We start from the raw sequence: 25,554 nt of genomic DNA on the forward strand, positions 1-25,554 counted from the left end.
TGATATGATGAAAATAATAAATTATAGTTGAAAAAAATATTTGTAAAATGATTGTTGCATATGAGATTATAAAAAAATAAGTTGAGATAGAGGAACTTATTTTTTGGGGAACTTATTTTTGAAGCTTATAAGCTGTTTATAAACTTATTTTGTCAAACACTTGTTATGAGCTGTTTTGAGGAGCTTATAAGCTCAGCCAAACAGCCTATTAGAAGCTTGTATATAAAGAAGAGAGCAAGTAAAAGATTGAGAGATAGGTAGAAATACATAAGAGTAAGTGTGGATTTGGAAAATTTCGCCCCCCTCGTCCGCGTAAATGTATGATTGTGAAAGAGAGTGGTCAAAAAATAAGTATTTTTTTGTCACAAAATAATTGCAACAATAACGCCCCACCTCCGCACATGTACTGTTTTTATTTCTCTGATGCTTCCAAAACCCCCTTCTTCTTCTACATGATCAACATTCATTCCCCAATGCCCTAGCTACCCCTCCTCTCTCTTCTATAACCTAATTCCCTACAATTTCTTTATATATAGCTGCTGCTACCTGCTATGCATAATTACTAGCTCAAATATATACATACTACCATCCTCTAGAGAGAGAAAGTGAGATAATATATTACTAACAAAAATGGAGATTGTGGCTGAGCAGATGTGCTACATCCCTTGCAACTTCTGCAGTATTATTCTTGCGGTATATATCTATCTATCTATTTTAAAACAACATTCTCTCTTTTAAGATCTGCTTTTCATATATGCTGTCAATTTCCCCTATATGATTGCTTGTGTTGTGTTGTGTGTGCATGGAGCTGTTCATCGATATCCGAGTTTTTCTTGTTTCTTTTTAATCATTTTTGACTTGGTTTTTTCTTTAAAGAAAGAGCGATGTTCGTGATGATTAAAGCTGACCCCCTCGATTCAGAAATCAGGGTTTTTTCTTGGTGGTGCAATACAATCAATTTCTCTCTCTTTCTGTGTGTGTTTTAGATGCAGCTAGAGCTAGTCATGTCTACATCGTCTAAAGCTTTTCTGTATTCATCTTTTCTACACTCCATATATACAAACAAAAAATTAAAGTCATAACTCCGCGATCTCATCGGCTTAGGATCACCCTCTCTTCATACACGAATTCAACAAAAAAAAAAAAAAAAAACCCTGCAGATTTTTCTTATTTTATTATTTAAAATAAAAAGGTAATGTAAATTTGCTTGTTCTAAGGTGATGAAGACATCTCCTTATCATGGATTTCGTATCCACATCTTTTTCTAAGCCTTGCTACTTTCTCATGATTAAAAAGATTTTAGGTTTTCCTTTAAAACACACTTTAATTTGCTTTCTCATGTGTGTGCTTAATTAGGGATCTGAAATTGGGATGAAATTAAATGTGCAGGTGAGTGTTCCATGCAAGAACCTGCTTGATGTTGTGACGGTTCGCTGCGGCCACTGCGCCAATCTTTGGTCTGTGAATATGGCTGCTGCCTTCCACTCTCTGCACCCTTCCTCCCTAGATGCTCAGGTTTCTCTCTCTCTCTCTCTCTCTACAAAACATTCTCACGGAAATGTCTAACCTCCACAATGTGCACTACACATCGCCGTTCGGATGGTGACACGTGGAAGCGCAGAATATTTATTTGTTTTGCTTTATGCGGGGCCGGGCCGGGTTTGTAAATGAATAATCCGCCTCTTCACTGTTCTGGGTTTGTGTTGGTCAAAGGCCACTACATTCATAGGATGTTGACACGTGTGCCTAACTATTGCCTAGTCCCTACTTCAGAAAATTAAAATTTTGCTAGGACACGTTTCGGTCCTTCCTTTTTTTTAATTTTCATGTTCCTTTTTTACAAGCCGTTGGATTAGCTTTCTAATTGGCTTCGAACAGAAGCTTCTCCAATTTCATGAACACAAGTTTGAAAATTTTGAGAGTTTCGTCACTTGCGTCGGATTTCATGCTCTTCTTCCACGACTTCGACCAAGAGGAATAAATTGAAATGTTTTAAAACGTGAACACGACGCATTATTCGAGCCTGCAAATTTTTATCGGCAGGGACTTTTCTGGGTTATGATGGAATCGAACAGCAAAACCGAATCGGGTAAGTATTTTGCATCTATAAGTCGTGTAGTGATAAGTTTAAAAAGTTTGATGGCCGAGCCGTATTCTACAATGGGAAGTAGTTCATGTTATTTGCATCTATATTGTGTAAGTATTGTGAATGTATGTCAGTATATGTGGTCTGCTTCTTATTAAAATGGTCTAGGGTTTGTGGATATCATAAATGCGATGGAGTTGGAAAATAAGGGAGGGAAAAAATCTGAACCAGGGTTTTAGAACGAAACACAATAAATGTATGTTAGGTTTGTAATAATTGCGCACTATTCTATTTTTAATATAATGTAAGTATGTTTTTCGCTGTAGAAATTATGGAGATTCAATATATATAATACTGGACTACCTTTGTCGTTGTAATACGAATCGGATTTTTGTATTAATATTATTATTAGTATTATTTTGGTAAGTGGTGCAACGCATAATTTAGTAGTCAATTAATTTGATATTTGCAGGTATTTCATTGAGACCGAGATGTCAACTTTGGTATATGGAAGATATACGCGAACTTCTGTCTGTGTCCCAAATGTCTGTTTTGCGGCAATCATGCCTAGGCCATCTAATGGACTTTGGTGAGATACAGTTTCAAGGAGAATTATTGAAACTCTTGTGTAGAAGGCTGCATTCTAGTAGTTTAGAGAAAAAAACACTAGAGTTTAACCTTGGTGGTCAGGTAATGGAGTTCGGAGGAGCCGATTATTGTGCAATGACTGGGTTAAAGTTCAGTGGTGATATTTGTCTCCCAAAACATTCGAAATTTCATGGTAATGTGTTTGGGTCACGAACTAATTTGATATTCGCGGATATTGAGAAAGAATTCCGCAAGGAGTGTCAAACAAGCGAAGGAAAGTCGGTGAGAAGTCTTAAGCTAGCGTATTTAATCCTAATTTACGGAGTCTTGGTGTTCAATGATCAAGATAGTGGCAAATTGGATTTGGGGTATTTGCATTTGATGGACGATATGAAGATGCACTACTACAAAAACGCTCATAGATAACGGATAAAATCCGTTATCTATGACCCCAAAAAACCGATAAGTATAGTGGTGATATCTATGATACAGTCATACATAACGGTTTTTTTACCGTTATGTATAATAGTATAGATAACGGTACGATGCTCATACGTAACGGTACATAACCGTTATCTATAATAGTTATACATAACGGTTTTTCACCGTTATGTATTAAGATTTTACCGTTATGTATTAGAATTTTTTTTTGTTTTTTATCATCATAGTTAACAGTTTTTTGTACTTTTTATAACGATTTAAACCGTTATCTTTGTAAGAAATACATAACGGTAGGAACCGTTATGTTTTAATATTTTTACCGTTATGTATTAGAGATATATTTATTTTTTTTCATCATAGTTAACAGTTTTTTGTACTTTTTATAACGGTTTTAACCGTTATCTTTATTATTTAATATTTAATATTTTTTTCCAATTTTCTGTTATTTATCTCAAGAAATAAATAAATAATTTATAAACAATAAAATGATAAAATCATCAATAACATATATTATATATAACACAAAACCTTCATACATTATCATCCAAAACCTTCATACATAATGTTTTGAGCCTAACTCAAAAAAAAAAAAAAAAAAAAACTTCACAGAAGCACCTTCATGCTCCAACTTTGATGAGTTTCAGCAGCTCAACAACCTCTCTCAAGCTTCTAAGGGTAGAACATGTGACTCGACAAAGTGCAAGTTAGGATCAGTGCAACCAGAGAAAGATGGATTAGTATTAACTTAATAAGTAACCTGCAAGTTCTTCCTGTGAAAAGTAACTTGCTTGGCCTTCCTGTGAAAAGTAACCTGCAAATAAAAATAATCAATATATATATATATATTATATATATATAAAGCATGCATGTGTATAAAATAAATATAAATATGGAAAAAAATAATTGAAATATGTTTACCTCCATAAAAACAACCCGACTTTTAGATCCACTTTCGAATCCCTGGTGATAGGCATATGAAGGTGGACTTCCATCCAAACAAACTGCAGTAGAAAATGAATATTAATTTTAGATAATGAAAAAAGAGAGATATCTGCTTTTCTTTCTGTTAATTAAAAAAATAGTAAAAGAGAATGAATGAGTTAACCTGCTCCTTCATGTATAGTAAACAATACATAAAGTGTAAAAAGATACCCACAGCTTGACCAATTTCCGACATCAAGCATGCAAGTCCTCCTATCACTAACCAACTACACATGAATAGAATTAGCATTCCTTCAAGACTATACCTCGATTTTCAACAACTGGAAATGAACTGTCCAGGCATATGGTATGCATGTTTCATGCATCTTTCATGCAAGCCAACAAGAATAATGCAAATATTAAACATGTAAAATATATGATCCAAGCATAGGAAAGATAATAGTAATTTTAAAAGGTCAAGTGTACAAACCAGCATCTGCATGTCCGATGTCATCCTGTATCAGCTTTGGTGGATAAGGAGTTAGCTCCAAAGGGATAGATCTCATTGAACCAGTACTATAGTTGACATCCTGCAAAAACAGATAGTATATCTCAAATTTGCTTCTCTGTAATAATACACCAATTATTGTTTGTGAAAATAGGCATACATTGATAACAGGACACTGCCGCTTGCTACTAACTTTCTTCTGACGACGGCTGCAAGACCAGATCACACATCAAAGAACATATTAGCATCTTGAATCAAAGACCATTTACCACTTATCACTTCTGAAGTGAAAAACCTGGTTATAAAGAACTTTGTGCTTCAATTCCCCCAGAACAAATCATTGCAAATAGAGATACAAATTATAACATCCAACAGATAATCATAAGCATATCAAAACAGTTATGTAACATAACAGGTCCGAGGATTTTGCAGCACAGGTCCACCATTCATAGGTAGCTGAAAATTAGACGAGAATCAACTTCAATGCATGACCTTTGTTATACAAGAATGCAATCAAACAAGTTCTTATAAAAATTAGAAGAAGAAAAAATCAAAAAACCTTTGATGTGCTGGCTTGTTCTCCCTGAGGATTCTTCGGAAGTTTAGAAGAGTATACATCCCAAAATAAGGACCACCACTCAGACAGAAATCCTTCAGGAGGATTGATAACTGTAGAAGAAAATGTGAAACATCAAAATGAGTACTCAGATTACTTTAGGTGATTTGTCTCAACAACTTTCAATTAATGTGGAGTCTAGTAAACAAAAATTAATGTTACAACTTGATAGCACTTTGATAAGATTCTTTAGCCAGATTGGATCAACATATATGACAAAATCATTCTATAATCAGATTGTGCTGTCATAACTGGCTAAAAACAATCCGAATCGGTGGAGAAATCAACATGCGAGCTGAAACAGTAATAGTTGCCAATTCATCATGACTAAGATTTTTTAAAAGATGAAAAGTACATGCAATTACAAATCAATTTTGTTTACCTTTTCCACTAAAAAAGATTCTACAAAATTAATTAAGCGAGTGAGGTAGTATACACACTTCAGATAAGTCATAAACGCACATTCATTAATTAGAGAAACATAAACGAGTTCATTCTCATTTTCCTTTTCATGGGAAAGGTAAAAAATTAATTCGTTGAATGAAACACAGATTTACTTCTTCCATTAATAGACACATTAAATTTAAGAAAACACAGAGTTCTAAAGAAATTAAAGAATCTCAAAAGCAGCGGCCAGAAAGAAGTGATATACCAACAGACTTGGGCTGAAGATCAGCCTCTTCGACTAAGATTCCAGTTGTTGTATGCATGTTTTTTCTCACCAAATAATCGTAAATGTACAAGTCCAACCTGCAAAAGAGCTAGAATTGACAACCTCTAATGATAGCAATGGAGCGAGAAGCAAAACTAAACTTAGAAACACTAAATCTCTTCTAAACAGATAGCAAATCTAAAATAAAACAAAATAAACTCAATGCAAAATACATGAATTAGAGGCAACAATTAACCTCAACCCACATTCCATGTCCTACAACAACGAGAGATTTACTTTGTCAATGCAATCAAACACAAAATCGAACAAACTAATGTGCAAAAATAGAAAACTGTACATACAATGAGAGGGGCGCGACGAGTAGGCGGCGCTGGTCGCGGTGGCTAGGGTAAGCAGACGAGAGGGGCGGCGACGAGCAGGTGGCGCTGCTCGCCGTGGCTAGGGTTAGCAGACAAGAAGGGTGGCGCGACGTGGCAGGCGGTGCAGTAGCGGCGCCTAGGGATAGCAGATGACAGGGGTGGCGAAATTAGGGCTTCCTTCCCTTTCCTATTTCAGTTGATTTCTTTGATTGAGAGAGGTGAATCGAGAGAGAGGGTCCGAGAAAGTAGATGCGGCGCCAGAATCGGAAGCAACAACTGCTCGTCGGCGGCGGCATCAACCGCTGCAGTGAGGATTCCGATTTGGAAGAAAGTTAGGATTTTCTCTTGCGTTTTCTTCACTGGTTTGAGAGAGACAATTTGACGGGGTGGAGAGCAGACGATTTGGAAGGAAGTTAGAATTTTAGGTCGAAGAGGGTGGAGTTTAGATCTGGGCCCTAGGGTTTCAGGCGGAGGAATTAAAGCGGGCGAGGCCGGCGCTCCTCCCCGGAACTTCGGCAACCGCGGCGGCGGAGCCCTAGCTGCTCCGCTCAGCTTGAAAGAGAAGGGGAGAGAATTTTCTGTGTAAACTTTTAAGAGAGCTTGATTGGGAGGGATTTGAGAGAAACATGAGTTTCAGATAATACAATATAAGTTTTAAAAAAATTTAAATTTTTTTTACACATAACAGTTTTTAAAGCAATGATGCATAACGGTTTAATAAACCGTTTTAAAATATGCTCATAGATAACGGTCGGGTTAACGGTTTTGTAGTACCGTTATGTATGAAACTAATAGATAACGCATAAACATAACGGATTAACTTAAACCGTTATCTATTTCCATGGACAACAGTACATAGATAACGGTTTTTTGTGAAAACCGTTATCTTTTCCAAAAATGCGCTCATACATAACGGTTTTTTAAAAAAACCGTTATGTATGAAGCGTTATGTATGTGCATTTTTGTAGTAGTGATGTTTAATGCATATCCTTGGGGTCTAGCTTCATATCAGTATCTTGTTAGTTCGACGCATCGGTTGAAGCGTGAGTTGGCATCCGTTGTGAAAGATTTGCACACTAACTCAATGGTCGCCTATGGATTTGTTTACGCGCTACAGTGTTGGGCATATGAAGTTATGCCGGCTCTTGGAACATATTGTGCCTCGTTGAATGCAGCACGTCTCACGAGTTTTCCTCGAATAATGAAATGGATTGTTACTCGAAGCTTGATTTTGGAAGATGATGGGCTAAGGAAATTTTTTTTGGCTGAGCATGGATGTGAACCTGTAAGCACAATATTTATATTTATATATTTTGACTGCTTCTGTGTGGTGTTTTTTGAATGGTACGTCGATTTGTGAAATTGAAAAATAACATATAGTTTTTGGAATGCTATTTAGGTACGCATGTCTTTATCCTCTAGTGAAATTAAGAATTTGGTGCAGCTCGGCATCACCCCTTCGATGGCGGTCGCATCCCCTTCTCCATTCGTCGAGAAGACTAAGAACGTTGGGCGGAAACTAGTTTTTGACAGTGGCGAGAGAACTAAATCAAGTTCGAAGAAGCAAAATTCAAAGAGGAAGAGTTTACGCTTGGGTAGTTCACCATGTAGGAATACTTCTGCCAAATCAGTTGATCTTGAGGATTGTGAGATAATTGAACCTCATGAGTTGAAACGGTTAGTTCCAAAATTGAAGAAAAGTCGCGGAGGTCAAATTCATGTAAGTGAAAATACACCTCGGAGCGATAGGCATTCGAACACTCATTTGGTTACTCCGGAAGGTTCGAGTTTGATCGTGGATGCGAAATTGAATGTGAGTTGCGTAATTAATTTAACATTTGTTATTCGGTAGTCGAAACTTTGGATGTCCAAGTAATTGTGTATATATATATATATATGCAGGATATTACTAATATGTTCTTAAGCCTGAAGGGACAAATAAAGTGTTTGGAGGAATACATAGAGTTGAAGTTAAAAAACTTTGAAGTTATGATTAAAAAGTGTGGGGGAGGAATTTGCTGCTCATGTGAGCAAAAAGTTTTTAAAAATGTCATGGATGACGTCGATAGAAAGAAGATTTCAGATCGTAACGACGTGGCAGCCGATCTATTTTGCATGAAGCCGAATCCAAGTGCCGTGTTTGCTGAAAAAGCCTTTGGATTGTGCATGTACGATCCCAACGAGTACAATATGTCATCTGCTCAGTTGGTGCCCTTTGCTGAATGGGTCCTCCACACAACGAATAATCCTAGGTAATATGTAATTTTTCCTGTTATGTAGTTTGGTTAATATTCTTGGCATCGGATTTTGATTTTTGAAATTTTTGTTGATTGCCTTAATTTTGGATATTGTTAAATATTTGTAGGGAAAATTTAGTGTTGTTGCCTACAGAGATTTTGCAATACGCCGACTTAGGTTGGTTCAATACTTTGTTGAGTCCCGATGGTTGGCTTGACAACATGGTAATTATCGAGATTCTTTCCCAAATTGAATCATATTTCCCGTTCACCTATGTGTTAAGTCGTTGTGATATACTTCTTATTGCAGCATATAGATGCACTCATTAACTTGCTTATCATAAATTTTGATAAGCATTCTGGAATAACAAACCACCGCAGATGGGCATGTTTGGAGATTTGTTGTTGGGTGAGGAGGCATATTTTTTTTTTAATTATTGATTCTTGTTAACATATAAATAATTGTTCACTCTTTGATTATGTGTTGTTATGTTTTTTATTTTTAGCAAACACTGGGAAGTCCAAATGTGGAAGATTTTTTGCCGATTATGATGCCCTATGTCCAGGGTGAACGTCCGGTTAGTGGGGGTTTGAGATGGTGTGAAGTTGATCACATCTTCGGCATTGCCAACGTCCACAATTCTCATTGGATCTTCTTTGATGTGTCGTTGGATGAACAACTCATCACTGTATACAATTCTTTGGAACAAGATTGGGAGGATATTTTGGCTCATTTTGCAAACATACGAAAGAACATTCCTATACTATGCAGGCTTGGTGGATTATGGGATTCGTCAACTTGTGAACGTAAACCGTTGAAGATGTCTTGGAATGTGGTGAATTACTCCGGAGCACCAAAGCAGGTAAATCTAAGTGATTGTGGTATTATGGCCGTGAAATTCATGGAGTGTCGTGCCTATAACGTATCGGTGTTGGAAATTAATCCGATTCGTTGTGAAGATTCCCGCAAGGGATATTGCGCTAAGTTATTTGAGCTGTCAAAGGAATTGACTGCTACGTTGTTGGATTCGTAGTTTGGTATCTCTAAATGAGCTAATTTTATATGACCTACATGCTCGACTTTTGTACTAGGACCGAGATATATATATTTGATTATGTGATGTGTTAATTGCTACGAAACTTTATCATTGGGCATAATATTTATTTATGTCATGCATTCTTACGTGAATATAATGTTTCATTATTTAGAGACGTACAATTTATTTAGCATTACTATTGAAATTTTGGTGGCAAACCCATAAACCGGACATATGATTAAAATAAATGACAGGAATAGCACGAGAAGGAGCAATCAGCAGTTGAAATGTCTTTAGAACATAGTCGTAGAAGATAAATTAAAGATAAAATAACTAATAGTAATTTACTAAACAAGACTACGGGTAACTCGCTTCACCGCTTGATTTGTTGTTCCTGTGCCACAAATAATAATATAGACGTTCAGGCATGTTGCATTCGAAATTTGAGATTCTTCGTTTTATTGTGTACGGTATGCATGTACATGGATTCGGACGTACTTATTTTATAATCTGATCAGGGGAAATGTCAAGTTTAGTTACCTCCCACCCCACGTGTTGTTGCCCACAACCCGGGCAGGTCTGTAAGAAAGTTTGTCAAGTGAGAACATTGAAATAATTTACAGATTCATAATTGAGAAAGTTTCGTAAGTGTTTACACATTTCATCTATATTGACCTACCTCGTTCCCCGTCGTGAGTGCGCCATTGATGCATGAATAACCAAAGACGAGGCCACATGGGTATACACTGAAAATTTATTGAGGGGTGTCATAATTCATTGTGTTTGAAAGTAAATGTTTGGACGTAGAAATAGTTTTGTAGGAAGCTTATACGTGAGAAAGACAACAAATGAATACCTTATTTGGTGCTCCCCGGCGGTTTGAGTGAGGCTTTGACAAAGAAAACACTTTATGTTTGTGTCTGCAACGTGTTGCTGTCTTAGTACATGCGGTGGTGGTTTCCCGTCGTCGGTCGTACCGTCATCGTCGGCGACAATATCGGCTGGCTTCTTGGTTGATGGTCCATTAAAATGGATATAAGGGCAACTAAGATTCAAGCTTTTAATGTATAGGTATTCCTCTAAATCACCGTAATCATCGAAATGCTCTGGTTTCTCCATCAACCGGCGATTGCTATAGCTTGGTTTTTCTTATCTTTGAAGATGCGGTGGAATGTGTTGTGACCTTTAAAAAGCATCAAGTTAATGCATATTGAATACGAGTGGTTGAGCATTCATTGTTTTGGTATTAATTTAAAAAATACGTATATATATTTATTTCTATACAAAATATGTATATATATTTTTTTTGAGAAATTTGAATGTACAAGAATTTTGTTTTGGACAAGAACTTTTTCGGGAAAAATATTGAGGAAGAAAAAATATATTTTGTCATGGTTTTTGTTTGGGGGAAAAATATTGTCATGGTATATTTGTTGAATTCTTTTTTATTATTTGTCGTGGATATTTGAATATCAAGTTTAGTTGAATTCATTTTTTTATTTGTTGCGGTTGGTATTTGAAGAACTTATTATTGCATGCATATAATCCAAGTGTTTGAGACTTTCACGTCAACCCTCCTGTTCCAAAAGTTGATATTATTGCATGGCATGATTTAGAAGCTGCGTAAAAAATGTTACGCATTTGCTGATATACTTGGTCGACGAGAGGAGTCTTTCCATGGCTATGGTGCTGTTTCAAAGCAGTAGAGCATGGCAACGTCAATTAGTCCAGATAAAACATCATCGATTGAGCAGGTCAGTTGATGTGTTGTTATGGTTTGTTTTGTTTTGCCTTGCAATTGATGAGTATTTTAACTTTAACTATGTTATATTTATTTGGTAGTTTAATTTAGTATGCATTTATATTATATAAAGATAACTAACAAGGGATCACTCATCCTTTTAGGGTTTATAATTACTTGTTTATATTTATTTTAACTAATAATAGATTATTTGGGTTCATTAATTCAAATATAGGGTATATAATTTTTGAATTTGAGATTATTCACTGATAAATACTAATTAAAGTTTATCAACTTAAAATAAAATTTATTTTTATAAAAAAAATTGTAATTGAAAGATATTGATTAAAAGACCTGATTTTGAGTATCCAGAGCCCATATGACGCCAACAAATGAATTACACACATAGAGTTTTGCGATTGAATTATTCCGTAATCTAAGAGTTGATTTCTCCTTTTGTTTCGTATTAACAAAAAAATAATAATCTCACTTTGGAGTGCAATAGTCTCATTTCTTTTGGCCATGGATCCGAAGAAACTAAGAATTTTCATTGACTGAAGTATGGCCCCGACCCTTATTAAAATTACTAAGAATTGAGATTCCACTAATCACACTTGAAATTGAGATTCCAATAATCATAATTGAAATTTGAGATTCCAATAATTGTAATTGAAATTTGAGATTCCAATAATTGTAATTGAAATTTGAGATTCCACTAATCATAATTGAATTTGAGATTCTCCAATTGAGATTCCAATTATCATCACACTTGAATTTGAGATTCCACTAATCACACTTGAAATTGAGATTCCACTAATCACACTTGAAATTGAGATTCCAATAATCATAATTGAAATTTGAGATTCCACTAATCATAATTGAAATTTGAGATTCTCCAATTGAGATTCCAATTATCACACTTGAAATTGAGATTCCACTAATCACACTTGAAATGGAGATTCCAATAATCATAATTGAAATTTGAGATTCCACTAATCATAATTGAATTTGAGATTCTCCAATTGAGATTCCAATTATCATCACACTTGAAATTGAGATTCCACTAATCACACTTGAAATTGAGATTCCACTAATCACACTTGAAATTGAGATTCCAATAATCATAATTGAAATTTGAGATTCCACTAATCATAATTGAATTTGAGATTCTCCAATTGAGATTCCAATTATCATCACACTTGAAATTGAGATTCCACTAATCACACTTGAAATTGAGATTCCACTACTCACACTTGAAATTGAGATTCCACTAATCATAATTGAAATTTGAGATTCTCCAATTGAGATTCCAATTATCACACTTGAAATTGAGATTCCACTAATCACACTTGAAATGGAGATTCCAATAATCATAATTGAAATTTGAGATTCCACTAATCATAATTGAATTTGAGATTCTCCAATTGAGATTCCAATTATCATCACACTTGAAATTGAGATTCCACTAATCACACTTGAAATTGAGATTCCACTAATCACACTTGAAATTGAGATTCCAATAATCATAATTGAAATTTGAGATTCCACTAATCATAATTGAATTTGAGATTCTCCAATTGAGATTCCAATTATCATCACACTTGAAATTGAGATTCCACTAATCACACTTGAAATTGAGATTCCACTACTCACACTTGAATTTGAGATTCCAATAATTGTAATTGAAATTTGAGATTCCAATAATTGTAATTGAAATTTGAGATTCCACTAATCATAATTGAATTTGAGATTCTCCAATTGAGATTCCAATTATCATCACACTTGAAATTGAGATTCCACTAATCACACTTGAAATTGAGATTCCACTAATCACACTTGAAATTGAGATTCCAATAATCATAATTGAAATTTGAGATTCCACTAATCATAATTGAATTTGAGATTCTCCAATTGAGATTCCAATTATCATCACACTTGAAATTGAGATTCCACTAATCACACTTGAAATTGAGATTCCACTACTCACACTTGAAATTGAGATTCCACTAATCATAATTGAAATTTGAGATTCTCCAATTGAGATTCCAATTATCACACTTGAAATTGAGATTCCACTAATCACACTTGAAATGGAGATTCCAATAATCATAATTGAAATTTGAGATTCCACTAATCACACTTGAAATTGAGATTCCAATAATCATAATTGAAATTTGAGATTCCACTAATCATAATTGAATTTGAGATTCTCCAATTGAGATTCCAATTATCATCACACTTGAATTTGAGATTCCACTAATCACACTTGAAATTGAGATTCCACTAATCACACTTGAAATTGAGATTCCACTAATCATAATTGAAATTTGAGATTCCACTAATCATAATTGAATTTGAGATTCTCCAATTGAGATTCCAATTATCACACTTGAAATTGAGATTCCACTAATCACACTTGAAATGGAGATTCCAATAATCATAATTGAAATTTGAGATTCCACTAATCATAATTGAATTTGAGATTCTCCAATTGAGATTCCAATTATCATCACACTTGAATTTGAGATTCCAATTATCACACTTGAAATTGAGATTCCACTAATCACACTTGAAATGGAGATTCCAATAATTGTAATTGAAATTTGAGATTCCACTAATCATAATTGAATTTGAGATTCTCCAATTGAGATTCCAATTATCATCACACTTGAATTTGAGATTCCACTAATCACACTTGAAATTGAGATTCCACTAATCACACTTGAAATTGAGATTCCAATAATCATAATTGAAATTTGAGATTCCACTAATCATAATTGAATTTGAGATTCTCCAATTGAGATTCCAATTATCATCACACTTGAAATTGAGATTCCACTAATCACACTTGAAATTGAGATTCCACTACTCACACTTGAAATTGAGATTCCACTAATCATAATTGAATTTGAGATTCTCCAATTGAGATTCCAACTAATCACACTTGAAATTGAGATTCCAATAATCATAATTGAAATTTGAGATTCCACTAATCATAATTGAATTTGAGATTCTCCAATTGAGATTCCAATTATCATCACACTTGAAATTGAGATTCTCCAATTGAGATTCCATTTAATTTTAATGTTGACGTTATATATAATTTTTCTATTAATGTATTAGATGTCATCTTAATAGCATTGAACTAGTTGTGGAGTGGTTTATTTTTAAATTCTCACTTTCAATGGCAAATCACCCTGTAGTAATTTATTGTGTTTTGTTTTAAGAAAATTGAAAAATGATGGCACTAAAATATGTAACGTGGGATTAAGTCAAATTAAATAATTGGCGACTACGTCAAATTCAATAAATTGCGTTTCATCTTGCCGCACTTGAAATTTATTAACAGAGAAAAAAAATTATTACACAATACTTATAGGTTCTTCAAATATCCTTTCGCTTTGGACTGACTCACTATCTAATACTCCGCTACACGTCGGCGGAAAAAATTGTATACACATTGCGCCAAAAAATTCACACGCTTCCCCGCTAAAATCTAAAACCACTTTAAATTAAAAAAAATCGCCAGAACCTTCTCATAGAAATATACTTGTTGTCCTTTATAATAAAATAATCATACGCCTAGCGCTATATATGCTGTGGTGCTTCCACTACTCAAATCAAATTAGGGTTTCTGTAAGATAAACAAAGATGTCTGTCCTTCGACCTTTAAGACGCCGGGTGGAAACCGTCATCACGAACGAGCAAAGGACTTCGCTTAACAACGGGAGAAGTATTTTCGCGTTGATTGATGAATACGAGGATGACGATGTCCGTCTGCAGCCAGCGCCTATGGAGACGCAGCAACTCCAAAACACTCAAGCACACCAAGTTGTGGAAGTCCAAGACTCCAGCGAGGGGGAGGGTTACGGAGACCCTCCTCCTCGTCCTTTCACTTGCAAGGTATGCGCCAGGCAACATAAAAGAGCAAAGACTGAAGGCGAGGGTAGTTCCCAACCCGCAAAGGAGACACAGCTTAAGTGCGGCATATGCTTCGCCGCGACGACCGATGGTGGCAAGAATCACCCTCAGTACGTTATATAGCACATTTCTGAACTGTACAATGCGTGTTTACAAGAAATTTATATAAAATGTTTACTTCGTTTCGTTATTTGATAGACATACAGTTGAAGGCTGACAATGGTTATTTGTTGTGCAGTGCGCTCAGCTGTGGTCATATTTTTGGGAAGAATTGCATTGATACGTGGATTAATGCGCAGATGCCGTCGACTGTAAGCCAATTTGTTGTTTAGTAAAACTTGTTTAGTTTCGCGTGATTGACATGAAATCTTTATTTTTATTTCATTAGTGTCCCATCTGCAAACAAGTCTTGGAAGATTCACTGTTAATCCACCTCTTCGTATCGTCTTCAAGGGATGACATGGTGAGTATTCTAGCTGCTTTGACATTATATTTTCAGAACTCCAATTATGAAGGACTTTAACGAAATATTTCATTGTAATTGGTATTCTAGCTAGAGGAGGCTTTGGAGAAAGCAGATGAGATAACCACTTTGAAAGCGCAAAACCGTGCTGAGAAGGAGAAACACCATGCTGAAAAAACGACTCTCATCGGGGTATTTAACCGCTAATCTATATCGACGAATTTTAATCTATGTTTTTTGGATTCCATAGTGCTTTGTTTAGATTACACTTTTCCAATCTTTTTTCCAATGTTTGTTGGGCCACAGTTGAACACCATGCTGTACAACTGTATGAAGAACTATGTCGACGCACTTTCAATGGGCTGCGGACTGCTTCCCAAGCCTTAGTGAACAAGGCTTCGTTTTTTGGTACGTCAAGTACTGTGGTTAATTACATTCACTCACCGTCTTCAAGTAAACATTTTATACTACCGTACCTAACATATTTTCTGTTTGTGTGGGAATGCAGAAGATGATCGTGTTGCGCATCTGACGTTGCTCTTGCCTACTTATTATTTGCACTCAGATTTCCCGAAAATCTTTTTGGATACTTTTTTAGATTTCATGGAAATCTGTTTATTTCGAAGTAGCTATTGACAAGCATGATCAAGCAACTCTTGTTTTTGTAATATTATAAGACGCAAACACGACTAAATCGTTTTATGGTATTTTGAAGGGACTATTTGGTGACTATCTGAAATGTTACTTCGTTGTGTGTTTGTATGATTATTTTCTACACAATAAGAAACCGTTGACAACTGAACATAGTTCAACCTATAATGCTTCATTTTATCAAACAACGATCTAGTTAGAAATTGCTAAAAGGACGAAGGACGAAGGGGAAACAAATTTTAAACTAAAATTTAATTTCTCTAAAATTATTTTACAACATATTATAATGCTTCATTTTTTGTTAAACTAAAATTTTTAATTAAATTTATTTTTTTAATGTATTCTACCATATTTCGTTCGGATATTTTGTGTCGAATAACATTATTTTATAAATAATAAAGTATGTATATAAAAAAATTTGTAAGAATTTAAAAGGACATTGACATTCAAACTCAATGGCAACCTGCATTTTTGCAAGCGGAATACTTTTTAGAGTGGCTAAGTGGAGATATAGGTGCAATAATACTCTAATTTTGAACCTCACTTTCCTTTTTGATTAAGCTAAAATCTATTTACCGATAGAACAAAGAAAATGGGAAAATAACCAAATCCTATTTATTCATAAAAACATAGCAACCGTTTCTCTCTTTCTTTAATTTTAATAAGGGGTTATTGCCATAAAATTCATCAAGTTTGCAAATTTTCTAGTTTATATCATGATTTTTTTTTTTTGCCAAAAAATATATGAATTTAGTATTGATTCTTAAATATCCCACGATGAGTAACTCCGGCGAAATCAAAACTAATGTGTCATTTACGTGGCTAATGTGGCACAGACTTGGCATTTAATTTATATGAGATTTAATTAATTGAGTAAAAAATTGAGAATTCTTTATGATGTCACAGATTAACTTAAACAAAACAAAGCACCTTTTCAATTTATGTGGTCATCGATTAAAATAAACACACAAAAGATAATAACTAAACAAAAGCCCTAATCAAAACACAAAAGGACGAAAACTTGCTGGAGCCAAATTCAAAAAAACTTGCTGGAGCTTGTGGCCTTATTTGCTTGGTTGATTCATGCAAAGTTCAAATCGCCCAATTAAAGATTGCCCAACTTATGCTTCCTAAAATTATATTTTCAATTTTCCACATTATTTTACTCAAAATTAAATTTCTCTAAAATTATAAATGCTTCCCACTAATCATACTCGATACTATAATATGTTGTTCCTATTTGAAGAAACATTAAAATAAACAAACACTCATATTTAAATTTACTGATTTTTTACAGTGCACCGAAGATACTATTCGATTCCTTTTTCAAGAAACATAATAATGAAATTATGTCATCAACTGTTTCAAGGAAATATAAAGCGAAAACTCTAAACTTTCAAGGGAAACAAATAGATATATCATAAACTAACTTTAAATCATTAAAAACAGCTACGAATTTTAAAATATGCAATTTCACCATACAAACATAGAAAATTGATTTGTAGTAGTATTCATAGCACAAACACGTAACAACTGGAGCAGCCACAATGAAGAGAAAACCTTAAGTCTGCTAAGAAACATGAGTGCTCATTCAAAAAATTCAAGACCTCACACCACAACAACTATTCCATTGAAAAGCGATCAGGAGAGGCATCATCACGATCACGCATTATGGACTCTGGACGACCAAAGGAACTCCGAACACGATCCTCTTCCTCGTCTGTCGAACATAAAAAACGTAAATAAATTACTGATAGTCAATGAATGGAGATTGAAAACGCAGATTATATCTCACCATCACTTTCGCCAGCATTGTTTGTTGCATGGCTATTGCGTTGGCTTCCACGTTCCCACATTTTACTACACATCTTCCGCCGAGAAGCACGTTTCTTTTTCGAAATCGGATTTCTTATGGGCCGATGCAAGGCTTCTTTCTTCTCACTCTTGGAACCCTTCAACAACTTACGGACACCATCCATCATCTTCCCAATATATTCATCTATTGCATCCCGACAAGTCTTATTGTCCTTGCATTCACTCATCAAATCATACACACGCTTGGTGTTGTGAGTGACGAACACCATGTTGGAAAAGTTGTTTGGTCCGCAACTTTCGATAGCCCGCTCAGAAATTGGTATCCGGTCCTTCGAGTCACGACGCCACCGATTCAACACCATTTCGTCCGGAATCCGATCCAAATTCAAATGAAAATAGACTTTAAATAGATGCCGACAAATAATTCCTTCCGTTTCCCACTTATGACAGGAACAAGTACCTTTTTTCGTTTCTTGATTCACCATCACAACGCGGTAACCTTTGATCGCAGTCGACGAAACTACCTTGAAGACCCACACTTCCACATTTAGATCAATTGTTTCTTCGGTCATCTTCACAGTTATGGAATACAATACTTCAGCCTCAAACAATTTGAAAATATTCCGAGTGCACAACTCACCTAGCTGCACCAAAATACCGGACCTTTGTATAAACATGCCGGGCATGCCCCGACATAACACGTCCTCCTCAAACTCACGAGTACGCCAATTTTTTTGCATCTTCTCAAAACCAATGACGAACTCGTACACACTAGAGGTACAACTGCACAATTCTTTAATCACCTTGTTCGTTACTTCACTTCTAGAAGTAGCATGCAACCCACCGGAAAATTTGTGTACAGTGAAAGCAGAGGACCATCGCTTCCTAAGGTTATACATGCTTTTAAACCATCTATTCCCCGATAAATTGAACTGCCCAATCATACTACTCCACGTTGCATCAAACTCAATGGCGTTTTCACAGCCATTCATACAACGATACCATAAAGTCTTGAATTCTTTGTTGTAGTTCAACTTGCCAAATTGCTTCCCGGCATTTTTGTTTATGTGCCACTGACATAGCCTATGTGATGCCTCGCGAAATGTGTTATCGAGCCCATTCATTAGAGCTTGATCTTGGTCTGAGAAAATAATGGTCGGCTCCTTACGATACATCGACTCGAGAAACGTTGAAAACAACCATTCATATGATTCTGTTTTCTCATTTGACAAGAAGGCCATTGCAAACATCACATTTGTGCGATGATGGTTGATTCCAATAATAGGAACACAAACCAAGTCGTACTTGTTAGTTTTATAAGTGGCATCAACAGAAAGAACATCACCGAAATGTTGGTAATCAATGAGGCACCTTGTATCGCGGAAAAGGAGGTTCTTAAGTCGTCCGTCATCCCCAACCTTCACCTTCCAATAGAATGATGGGTCACGCAAACCTTTATCGGTGAAATACTCAATAAGCCGATTCACATCTGCATTTTCAACTTTCGACATTTCTCTACGCTCAATATTGAGGGCGTTATACACATCCTTGCGTAGAAAGCCTACATTAGCACGACAACCTGCTTCATTCTCCAAAAAACGGTAAGCCCGACTAACACCAATGCCGCTAGACGTCAATGCAATGAGCAAAGTCTTCTTTGATTGAGACATATTGCGGGCTGAACGGAGCATGTAACTCTCGCTAGGGTCAAGCAATTTGTGGTTGTGGTCGTTATCGAAAATGGTCACCTTCCATGGTGAGTCACCTTCATCTCGAGCAACACGGAGCTTCACCTTGCAATTGCACCTATACGACTGTCTTTTGCATACCGGAACTCTCCCGATGGAGCACTTATTATCAGGCAAGCCCTCGCATGAACAATTATACATCTTTGATCGAACTGTCATCGAATTGAGGAAATACGATTGACTTCCTTTTCTAACTGAAAATCCAGACAGCCGTCCATACTCACGATACAACACATGGACCTCGTCCAAGGTATCAACATAACAACCAACGTTCAACAAACTTTCCACTAATTGTTTCGAAACCTGCACTGAACGTTCACCAACTTCTGTGTCAGCGACTTCCGCATCAGCAGAATTCTTGGATTGACGACAATCTTCACCATCTCCAGTAGCTTCATCATCATCATCCCCATCTCCAGTTTCTTCATCATCTTCCCCATCTCCAGTTGCTTCAGCATCTTCCCCGACTCCAGTTGCTTCACCATCATCACTCGAATAATTTTCTTGAGGAGAACTGCTCAACTCAAACACTTGTTCCTCTTCATCCTCACTTGTATCATCATTATTGGGAAATGCATCCATACACAGATTGTCGGTGAAACTGTCTTCAAGACCATCATTCCGAGGACTAGCATTCAAATCTATATTCATTTGCTCCAAATCCAAGGAACCAGGACCTGATAAACATTCATTTTGTAAGCAAGGTGCTTTCGCGGATAAAATTACCGATATAGAAATATAAATTACTTCACTTCCACATAGTATCTCTAAAATTCAAACAATGACGGATTATAGCGAACGCTAGCCACATTCACAAGAATAAAAACCAACAAAGTAGTGGGATATATTAGTGACGTGTTCAACTAAATAGAAGTAATGTTGACACAACAAAAACTAGGGTTACCATTCATAACACCAAAAAAAAAACAAATTCAAAACTTTTCAAACGACGCAAATGGGTAACTTCTCAGAAGGGGAAATGCTTACCTTTACCAAGGCCAACCACAGCTCTCTTCGTTAATCACTTCACGAAGGCCTTTCCAGCGAACAACACCGTAAAAAAAATAACAAACCAAGAAAAAATTTGCAGGCTCGAATAATGCGTCGTGTTCGCGTTTTAAAACACAATTTATTCCTCTTGGTCGAAGTCGTGGAAGAAGAGCATGAAATCCGACGCAAGTGACGAAACTCTCAAAATTTTCAAACTTGTGTTCATGAAATTGGAGAAGCTTCTGTTCGAAGCCAATTAGAAAGCTAATCCAACGGCTTGTAAAAAAGGAACATGAAAATTAAAAAAAAGGAAGGACCGAAACGTGTCCTAGCAAAATTTTAATTTTCTGAAGTAGGGACTAGGCAATAGTTAGGCACACGTGTCAACATCCTATGAATGTAGTGGCCTTTGACCAACACAAACCCAGAACAGTGAAGAGGCGGATTATTCATTTACAAACCCGGCCCGGCCCCGCATAAAGCAAAACAAATAAATATTCTGCGCTTCCACGTGTCACCATCCGAACGGCGATGTGTAGTGCACATTGTGGAGGTTAGACATTTCCCATTCTCACCTCAATTTGTGGGCGATCATACAAATTCATAGGCTTCTGAAAACTAGGGTTTTCAGATTTTGCTTCTTTTGAGGGAATCAAACCCTAGTTTCTTAACAGCCGCCACAATCCAAGTACCAATTCTGCTTTTTTTTCTTTCTTTTGATGTATTTTTCACATTATGTATATATATATATATATATATATATATATATATATATATATGTATGTATGTGTGTGTGGGTGTGTGTGTGTGAAACAAACAAAGGGGGGAGACCTTGAGGAATTTTGTGGTGATCAGGGAAACTGTCTGCTACAATGGAAACACAGTATTTTGTATTTATTTATTTTTATTTAATTTGCTACTTTGATAGATCTTGCAACTGTCAAATACGGCTGCTATAACACTTTATCTTTCCTAACTGATTCAGTCACTTCAATATCGTTCGTTTATTCTTTTTCCTTTTTTTTAAATTTAATTTCTGAGAAAAACATCTTTTCGTTATATTGGTTCGAAAATCTCCCCCTTGCTTTATTCCTTTTACAAAATTGATTAATACAGTAGTTATTTAATTTGTTGCAAATACTAATACTAACTACATTTATATCTCTTCAATTTTCATTTTTAAATTTTCAAAAATCTTCCAAGATTTATCCACTCATCAGGTCAGGTGATATTTTAATTCATATGCTTTGCATGCAATCATATTAAAACATGGTTTAATTTACTGTTTAGTTTTACTAGTATTTATTTTAATTTGGTTATTATTGACAAATTAATTTTATATTAATCGAGATATATTTAATTTAACTATATGATCAGGTTGGTAATTACGCGTCATCTGAGTACAGAGTGGATGGAGGCTCCTCTTCCAAATGGAACCATAGCCATAGGATTCCAATCCAGCCTCCAAGCTTCATCACTAAACCAAATCAGAAGATCGTTAATCGTCGTAAGTCTTTTTTTTCTTTCTTTCTCATTTACTAATAATTGCAATTCCATAATTTTAGATATAACAAAGATATTCAGCAGATTGCATTTCATTTAATGTCACCAATATTCATGGTTCAATAATAATTATGTACATATATGGCAGCCCCCGAGAAGCGGCAGCGCGTTCCATCTGCATACAATCAGTTCATTAAGTAATGAAATACTTTACTCTTCCATTATTTCAGTCAATTATCTCTTATGAATTATTGGTAGAAGATTAATTCAGTGAGATTTTATTATGAATGTCATAAATTTTCAGAGAGGAGATTCAAAGAATCAAGGTGAACAATCCAGATATCACCCACAGGGAAGCATTCAGCACTGCTGCCAAAAATGTAACCTATTTTAAACCGTGTTTCATATATAGCAATTAATAAATAATAATTATAGTGTCATGGGTAATAAATACTAGTGTTTTATTTTTTTGTTATAGTGGGCACACTTTCCTCATATCCATTTCGGACTCATGTTGGAGAGCAATAACGAAGCCAAACATGATGATCAGGTGAGCCAATATATATTAATTAATTAACCCTTAATATTATGTTAAAGAAACATTCTTTTCACGCCTTAATGATTGATAATACACAAATTTTCCTATACACCCGGGTCGTACCCAACCCGAATCCTGACCCAGATCTAACCCAACTGGACTATTCTACCCAAATGTCAAGTGTTAGTGTCATTTCGATATAGTGTTAATATCATTTGCATATAGTATCAGTGTCATTTCGATATAGTGTTAGTATCATTTGCATGTAGTGTTAGTATCATTTCAATATAGTGTTAGTGTCATTTGTAAAACAAAATAGTGTTAGTGTCATTTCAAGAAAAAATGGGTCAGGATTGTCCAACAGTCAGGATCTGAGTCGGGTACGATACACTCGGGTGTATAGGAGACCACCTCTTCATAATATCTAATTAAAAGAATTAAGTTTAATAGGAGTAGTATTTCGATTGAAATAAAAGCTAGCGTATATTTTTAGACCTACATGAATGATGATTTGGTTGGATGTTGTCGATAGAGTAAACTGCAAATTTTACATTCTTGTCTCACATAGTCAAATTTATGAGTTCACCTACAAATATATATGTGTATATTAATGAAGGGCTTTATGAAGTGTGGAGATGGATATTCATAAATGTAGATATATAAATACATAAATGTGTAAAAGTTTTGGATGTTTCATGTTGGACAGAACTCTGACAAGCATCAAATGAGAAGGTCTGCCGTTCTGAACAAATGATCGCTGCGATCTTAGCTACCTAGCTGGCCTCAACACCATTCAACCCTACTTGTATTTCTAGCTTGCATTATCTACTTTGATTTATGTTTGTGGCTACTTCTCTTCATTGTTTTTCAATCAACTTTTAATTTGTGGCTTATTAGATATATATATTTCCAATATATATAAAATGTTTATTGGATTTAAGTGCTTCCACCACTTAATAATTTAATATTCGAGTACTTGTGTCTCTCAAATCCTTCTTTATACTAATATATATATATAGTTGTGTAGTACTACTAGATATTGATGATGATGTGATTGTTATAGATACGATTTAAATAATGTTACTGCGCAGAGATGCGAAGCGGATTGGTTGGTAGAAATTATGGAACTTCATAAATATTACTCTTCTTTTCCTCAATAGTGTGGACACTTTTTCCCCTAGTTAATTTTAAGAATGTTAGTTGATAAGTGTTATAAATGGAGAAATGAGTCCATATTATTTATAATATTGCGAGTGGATAATGAAAAATATGCACTTCTTATGGAGGTGAAACAGAGGAATTTGATAAAGAGTGACGGAAAAAGTAATAAATATTTAGTGTAAGTGTACTATATATATATAATTAATTAGTACTCTCTCCGTGCTTATAAAATGTATTCAATTTATAAGGACGGGGGAATAGTATTTTTGACATACTCCCCATTTGGAATTTTTTTATTATATCCTAATAAGTGTGTCTCAATTCAAAAATTGAGAGAAAAAAATATGTCATTCTTCGTGTTTTATCATTTTTTTTATTAGAACCATAATAAGGCCCCTTCAAAAAAGAATTAATAAGATTGTAAATATAAATTTTTCTATCTTTTTTGTATGTGTAATTTAGTCATCGAAAACATTTAAAGAAACGAATGGAGAAATTTGTAACCTTTTGTTAAACTAACTTTAAATTTCTAAGAGCAACTCCAGCGCGACTCTAGCACTGGGCTGGAGCCCTGCCCTTGAGTCGCCTTCTCGGTGGCGCACCGATGAAGTTCGATTCGAGCTCCAATTTTGGAGGCAGGTGCGTGTTATGAACTCGTTCATTAAAAACAAATTTGTGTTTTTAATTTTAATTTAGCTTCCTTTTTATGTGTATTACACATTAATATATAGAGAAATTTACACTCTTCGATGTGAGATTTGATACAAAATCAATTTAATATAGCTTCTCTTTTTATGGTGCACTGCACATTATAGAGAAACATACACTTTTCGATGTGAAATACAATACAAAATCAATTTTTTCAATTCTTTTAATTTTTTACCTGATTTTTAATTTCAATTTTTGATTTTATTTTAAAATTCTAAACGTTTTCAATTCTTTTCAATATACTTTTTAATTTTAATTATTATAATTCTCAAGTTTTAAATTTAATAAAAAAATATTTTAAAATTTAATTTTTATTTTAATTTTGAAATGCATTTAAATTACAGAAATGAGGATAATTGAAATAAAAATTTTAGAGCTCCAATTAAAGTCCATCCACTGGGGAGTGGAAGTGAGGGCACTAGGGCTAAAGATGATCTAAGGAAAACATGTTCCACAAAGACATATATAGACCAAAGTAATGCAACGCCGCTAAATGCCAATCATTGATAACTTACAAAAATCCATCAATTTTGGGAGATAGAGAGAGGGGCTTTCTCGAAATCTTAAATTTAGAATGTGGAGTTGAAATATATGTACATGCTACATTTGAGGATATCGTCCCCATTTGTTTACAAATTGTAATCAATTATAAGTGAGTATATATAGGAAAAGTGTTTTTTCAGTTATCGTAAAAACAAAAATGGCATTACCTATATATCACCTACATGTGCATATATACAGCTTTGCATATGGGGAAATAAATTGACTTTTGTGAACTCATTATTCAAAGTTTATGAATTATTGTAATGGCAATTTTAGCTATTGGAAAATGCTTTGATAAGGTGAAAT

General features: G+C 34.9%; 5 protein-coding genes across 5 annotated transcripts; 3 read left to right on the forward strand and 2 right to left on the reverse strand.

The window, feature by feature from the left end:
- Positions 1–385: 385 nt before the first annotated feature.
- On the forward strand, positions 386–23,776 carry LOC130988279 (axial regulator YABBY 5-like). Its single transcript, XM_057912084.1, has 7 exons — positions 386–693; positions 1,390–1,515; positions 22,173–22,302; positions 22,447–22,495; positions 22,603–22,678; positions 22,777–22,848; positions 23,543–23,776. The coding sequence occupies exons 1-7, from the start codon at positions 631–633 to the stop codon at positions 23,588–23,590; spliced, it is 564 nt and encodes a 187-aa protein (XP_057768067.1). The 5' UTR covers positions 386–630; the 3' UTR covers positions 23,591–23,776.
- On the forward strand, positions 7,184–9,618 carry LOC130988277 (uncharacterized). The gene is made up of 6 exons (XM_057912082.1): positions 7,184–7,477; positions 7,592–8,005; positions 8,095–8,444; positions 8,558–8,654; positions 8,740–8,838; positions 8,936–9,618. Exons 1-6 carry the CDS (start codon positions 7,277–7,279, stop codon positions 9,461–9,463), a joined length of 1,689 nt encoding a protein of 562 aa, XP_057768065.1. The 5' UTR covers positions 7,184–7,276; the 3' UTR covers positions 9,464–9,618.
- LOC130988280 (uncharacterized) lies at positions 9,851–10,608 on the reverse strand. Its single transcript, XM_057912085.1, has 3 exons — positions 10,323–10,608; positions 10,146–10,212; positions 9,851–10,045 (listed from the first exon to the last, which is right to left on the reverse strand). Exons 1-3 carry the CDS (start codon positions 10,583–10,585, stop codon positions 9,965–9,967), a joined length of 411 nt encoding a protein of 136 aa, XP_057768068.1. The 5' UTR covers positions 10,586–10,608; the 3' UTR covers positions 9,851–9,964.
- Positions 14,822–16,323, forward strand: LOC130988278 (uncharacterized). Its single transcript, XM_057912083.1, has 6 exons — positions 14,822–15,238; positions 15,367–15,439; positions 15,517–15,591; positions 15,682–15,783; positions 15,898–15,999; positions 16,100–16,323. Exons 1-5 carry the CDS (start codon positions 14,859–14,861, stop codon positions 15,976–15,978), a joined length of 711 nt encoding a protein of 236 aa, XP_057768066.1. The 5' UTR covers positions 14,822–14,858; the 3' UTR covers positions 15,979–15,999; positions 16,100–16,323.
- Positions 17,731–21,355, reverse strand: LOC130988276 (protein FAR1-RELATED SEQUENCE 5-like). The gene is made up of 3 exons (XM_057912080.1): positions 20,793–21,355; positions 18,038–20,482; positions 17,731–17,962 (listed from the first exon to the last, which is right to left on the reverse strand). The coding sequence occupies exons 2-3, from the start codon at positions 20,454–20,456 to the stop codon at positions 17,865–17,867; spliced, it is 2,517 nt and encodes an 838-aa protein (XP_057768063.1). The 5' UTR covers positions 20,457–20,482; positions 20,793–21,355; the 3' UTR covers positions 17,731–17,864.
- Positions 23,777–25,554: the final 1,778 nt, after the last annotated feature.

The sequence above is a fragment of the Salvia miltiorrhiza genome, chromosome 6, assembly GCF_028751815.1.
Source record: "Salvia miltiorrhiza cultivar Shanhuang (shh) chromosome 6, IMPLAD_Smil_shh, whole genome shotgun sequence".
NCBI lineage: Eukaryota > Viridiplantae > Streptophyta > Magnoliopsida > Lamiales > Lamiaceae > Salvia > Salvia miltiorrhiza.

Excerpts from the sequence above, each read along its gene's own strand:
- LOC130988279 (XM_057912084.1), top strand. The coding sequence starts at position 631 with ATGGAGATTGTGGCTGAGCAGATGTGCTACATCCCTTGCAACTTCTGC. Across the intron at positions 694-1,389 it reads TCTGCAGTATTATTCTTGCG|GTGAGTGTTCCATGCAAGAA; the intron begins GTATATATCTAT and ends TTAAATGTGCAG. Across the intron at positions 22,303-22,446 it reads TCAGAAGATCGTTAATCGTC|CCCCCGAGAAGCGGCAGCGC; the intron begins GTAAGTCTTTTT and ends CATATATGGCAG.
- LOC130988277 (XM_057912082.1), top strand. The coding sequence starts at position 7,277 with ATGGTCGCCTATGGATTTGTTTACGCGCTACAGTGTTGGGCATATGAA. Across the intron at positions 8,445-8,557 it reads CACACAACGAATAATCCTAG|GGAAAATTTAGTGTTGTTGC; the intron begins GTAATATGTAAT and ends AAATATTTGTAG. Across the intron at positions 8,839-8,935 it reads GTTTGGAGATTTGTTGTTGG|CAAACACTGGGAAGTCCAAA; the intron begins GTGAGGAGGCAT and ends TTTTATTTTTAG.
- LOC130988280 (XM_057912085.1), bottom strand. The coding sequence starts at position 10,585 with ATGGAGAAACCAGAGCATTTCGATGATTACGGTGATTTAGAGGAATAC. Across the intron at positions 10,213-10,322 it reads GCCGGGGAGCACCAAATAAG|TGTATACCCATGTGGCCTCG; the intron begins GTATTCATTTGT and ends ATAAATTTTCAG. Across the intron at positions 10,046-10,145 it reads CACTCACGACGGGGAACGAG|ACCTGCCCGGGTTGTGGGCA; the intron begins GTAGGTCAATAT and ends ACTTTCTTACAG.
- LOC130988278 (XM_057912083.1), top strand. The coding sequence starts at position 14,859 with ATGTCTGTCCTTCGACCTTTAAGACGCCGGGTGGAAACCGTCATCACG. Across the intron at positions 15,239-15,366 it reads GGTGGCAAGAATCACCCTCA|TGCGCTCAGCTGTGGTCATA; the intron begins GTACGTTATATA and ends TTTGTTGTGCAG. Across the intron at positions 15,440-15,516 it reads ATGCGCAGATGCCGTCGACT|TGTCCCATCTGCAAACAAGT; the intron begins GTAAGCCAATTT and ends TTATTTCATTAG.
- LOC130988276 (XM_057912080.1), bottom strand. The coding sequence starts at position 20,456 with ATGAATATAGATTTGAATGCTAGTCCTCGGAATGATGGTCTTGAAGAC. Across the intron at positions 17,963-18,037 it reads CAATGCTGGCGAAAGTGATG|ACGAGGAAGAGGATCGTGTT; the intron begins GTGAGATATAAT and ends TATGTTCGACAG.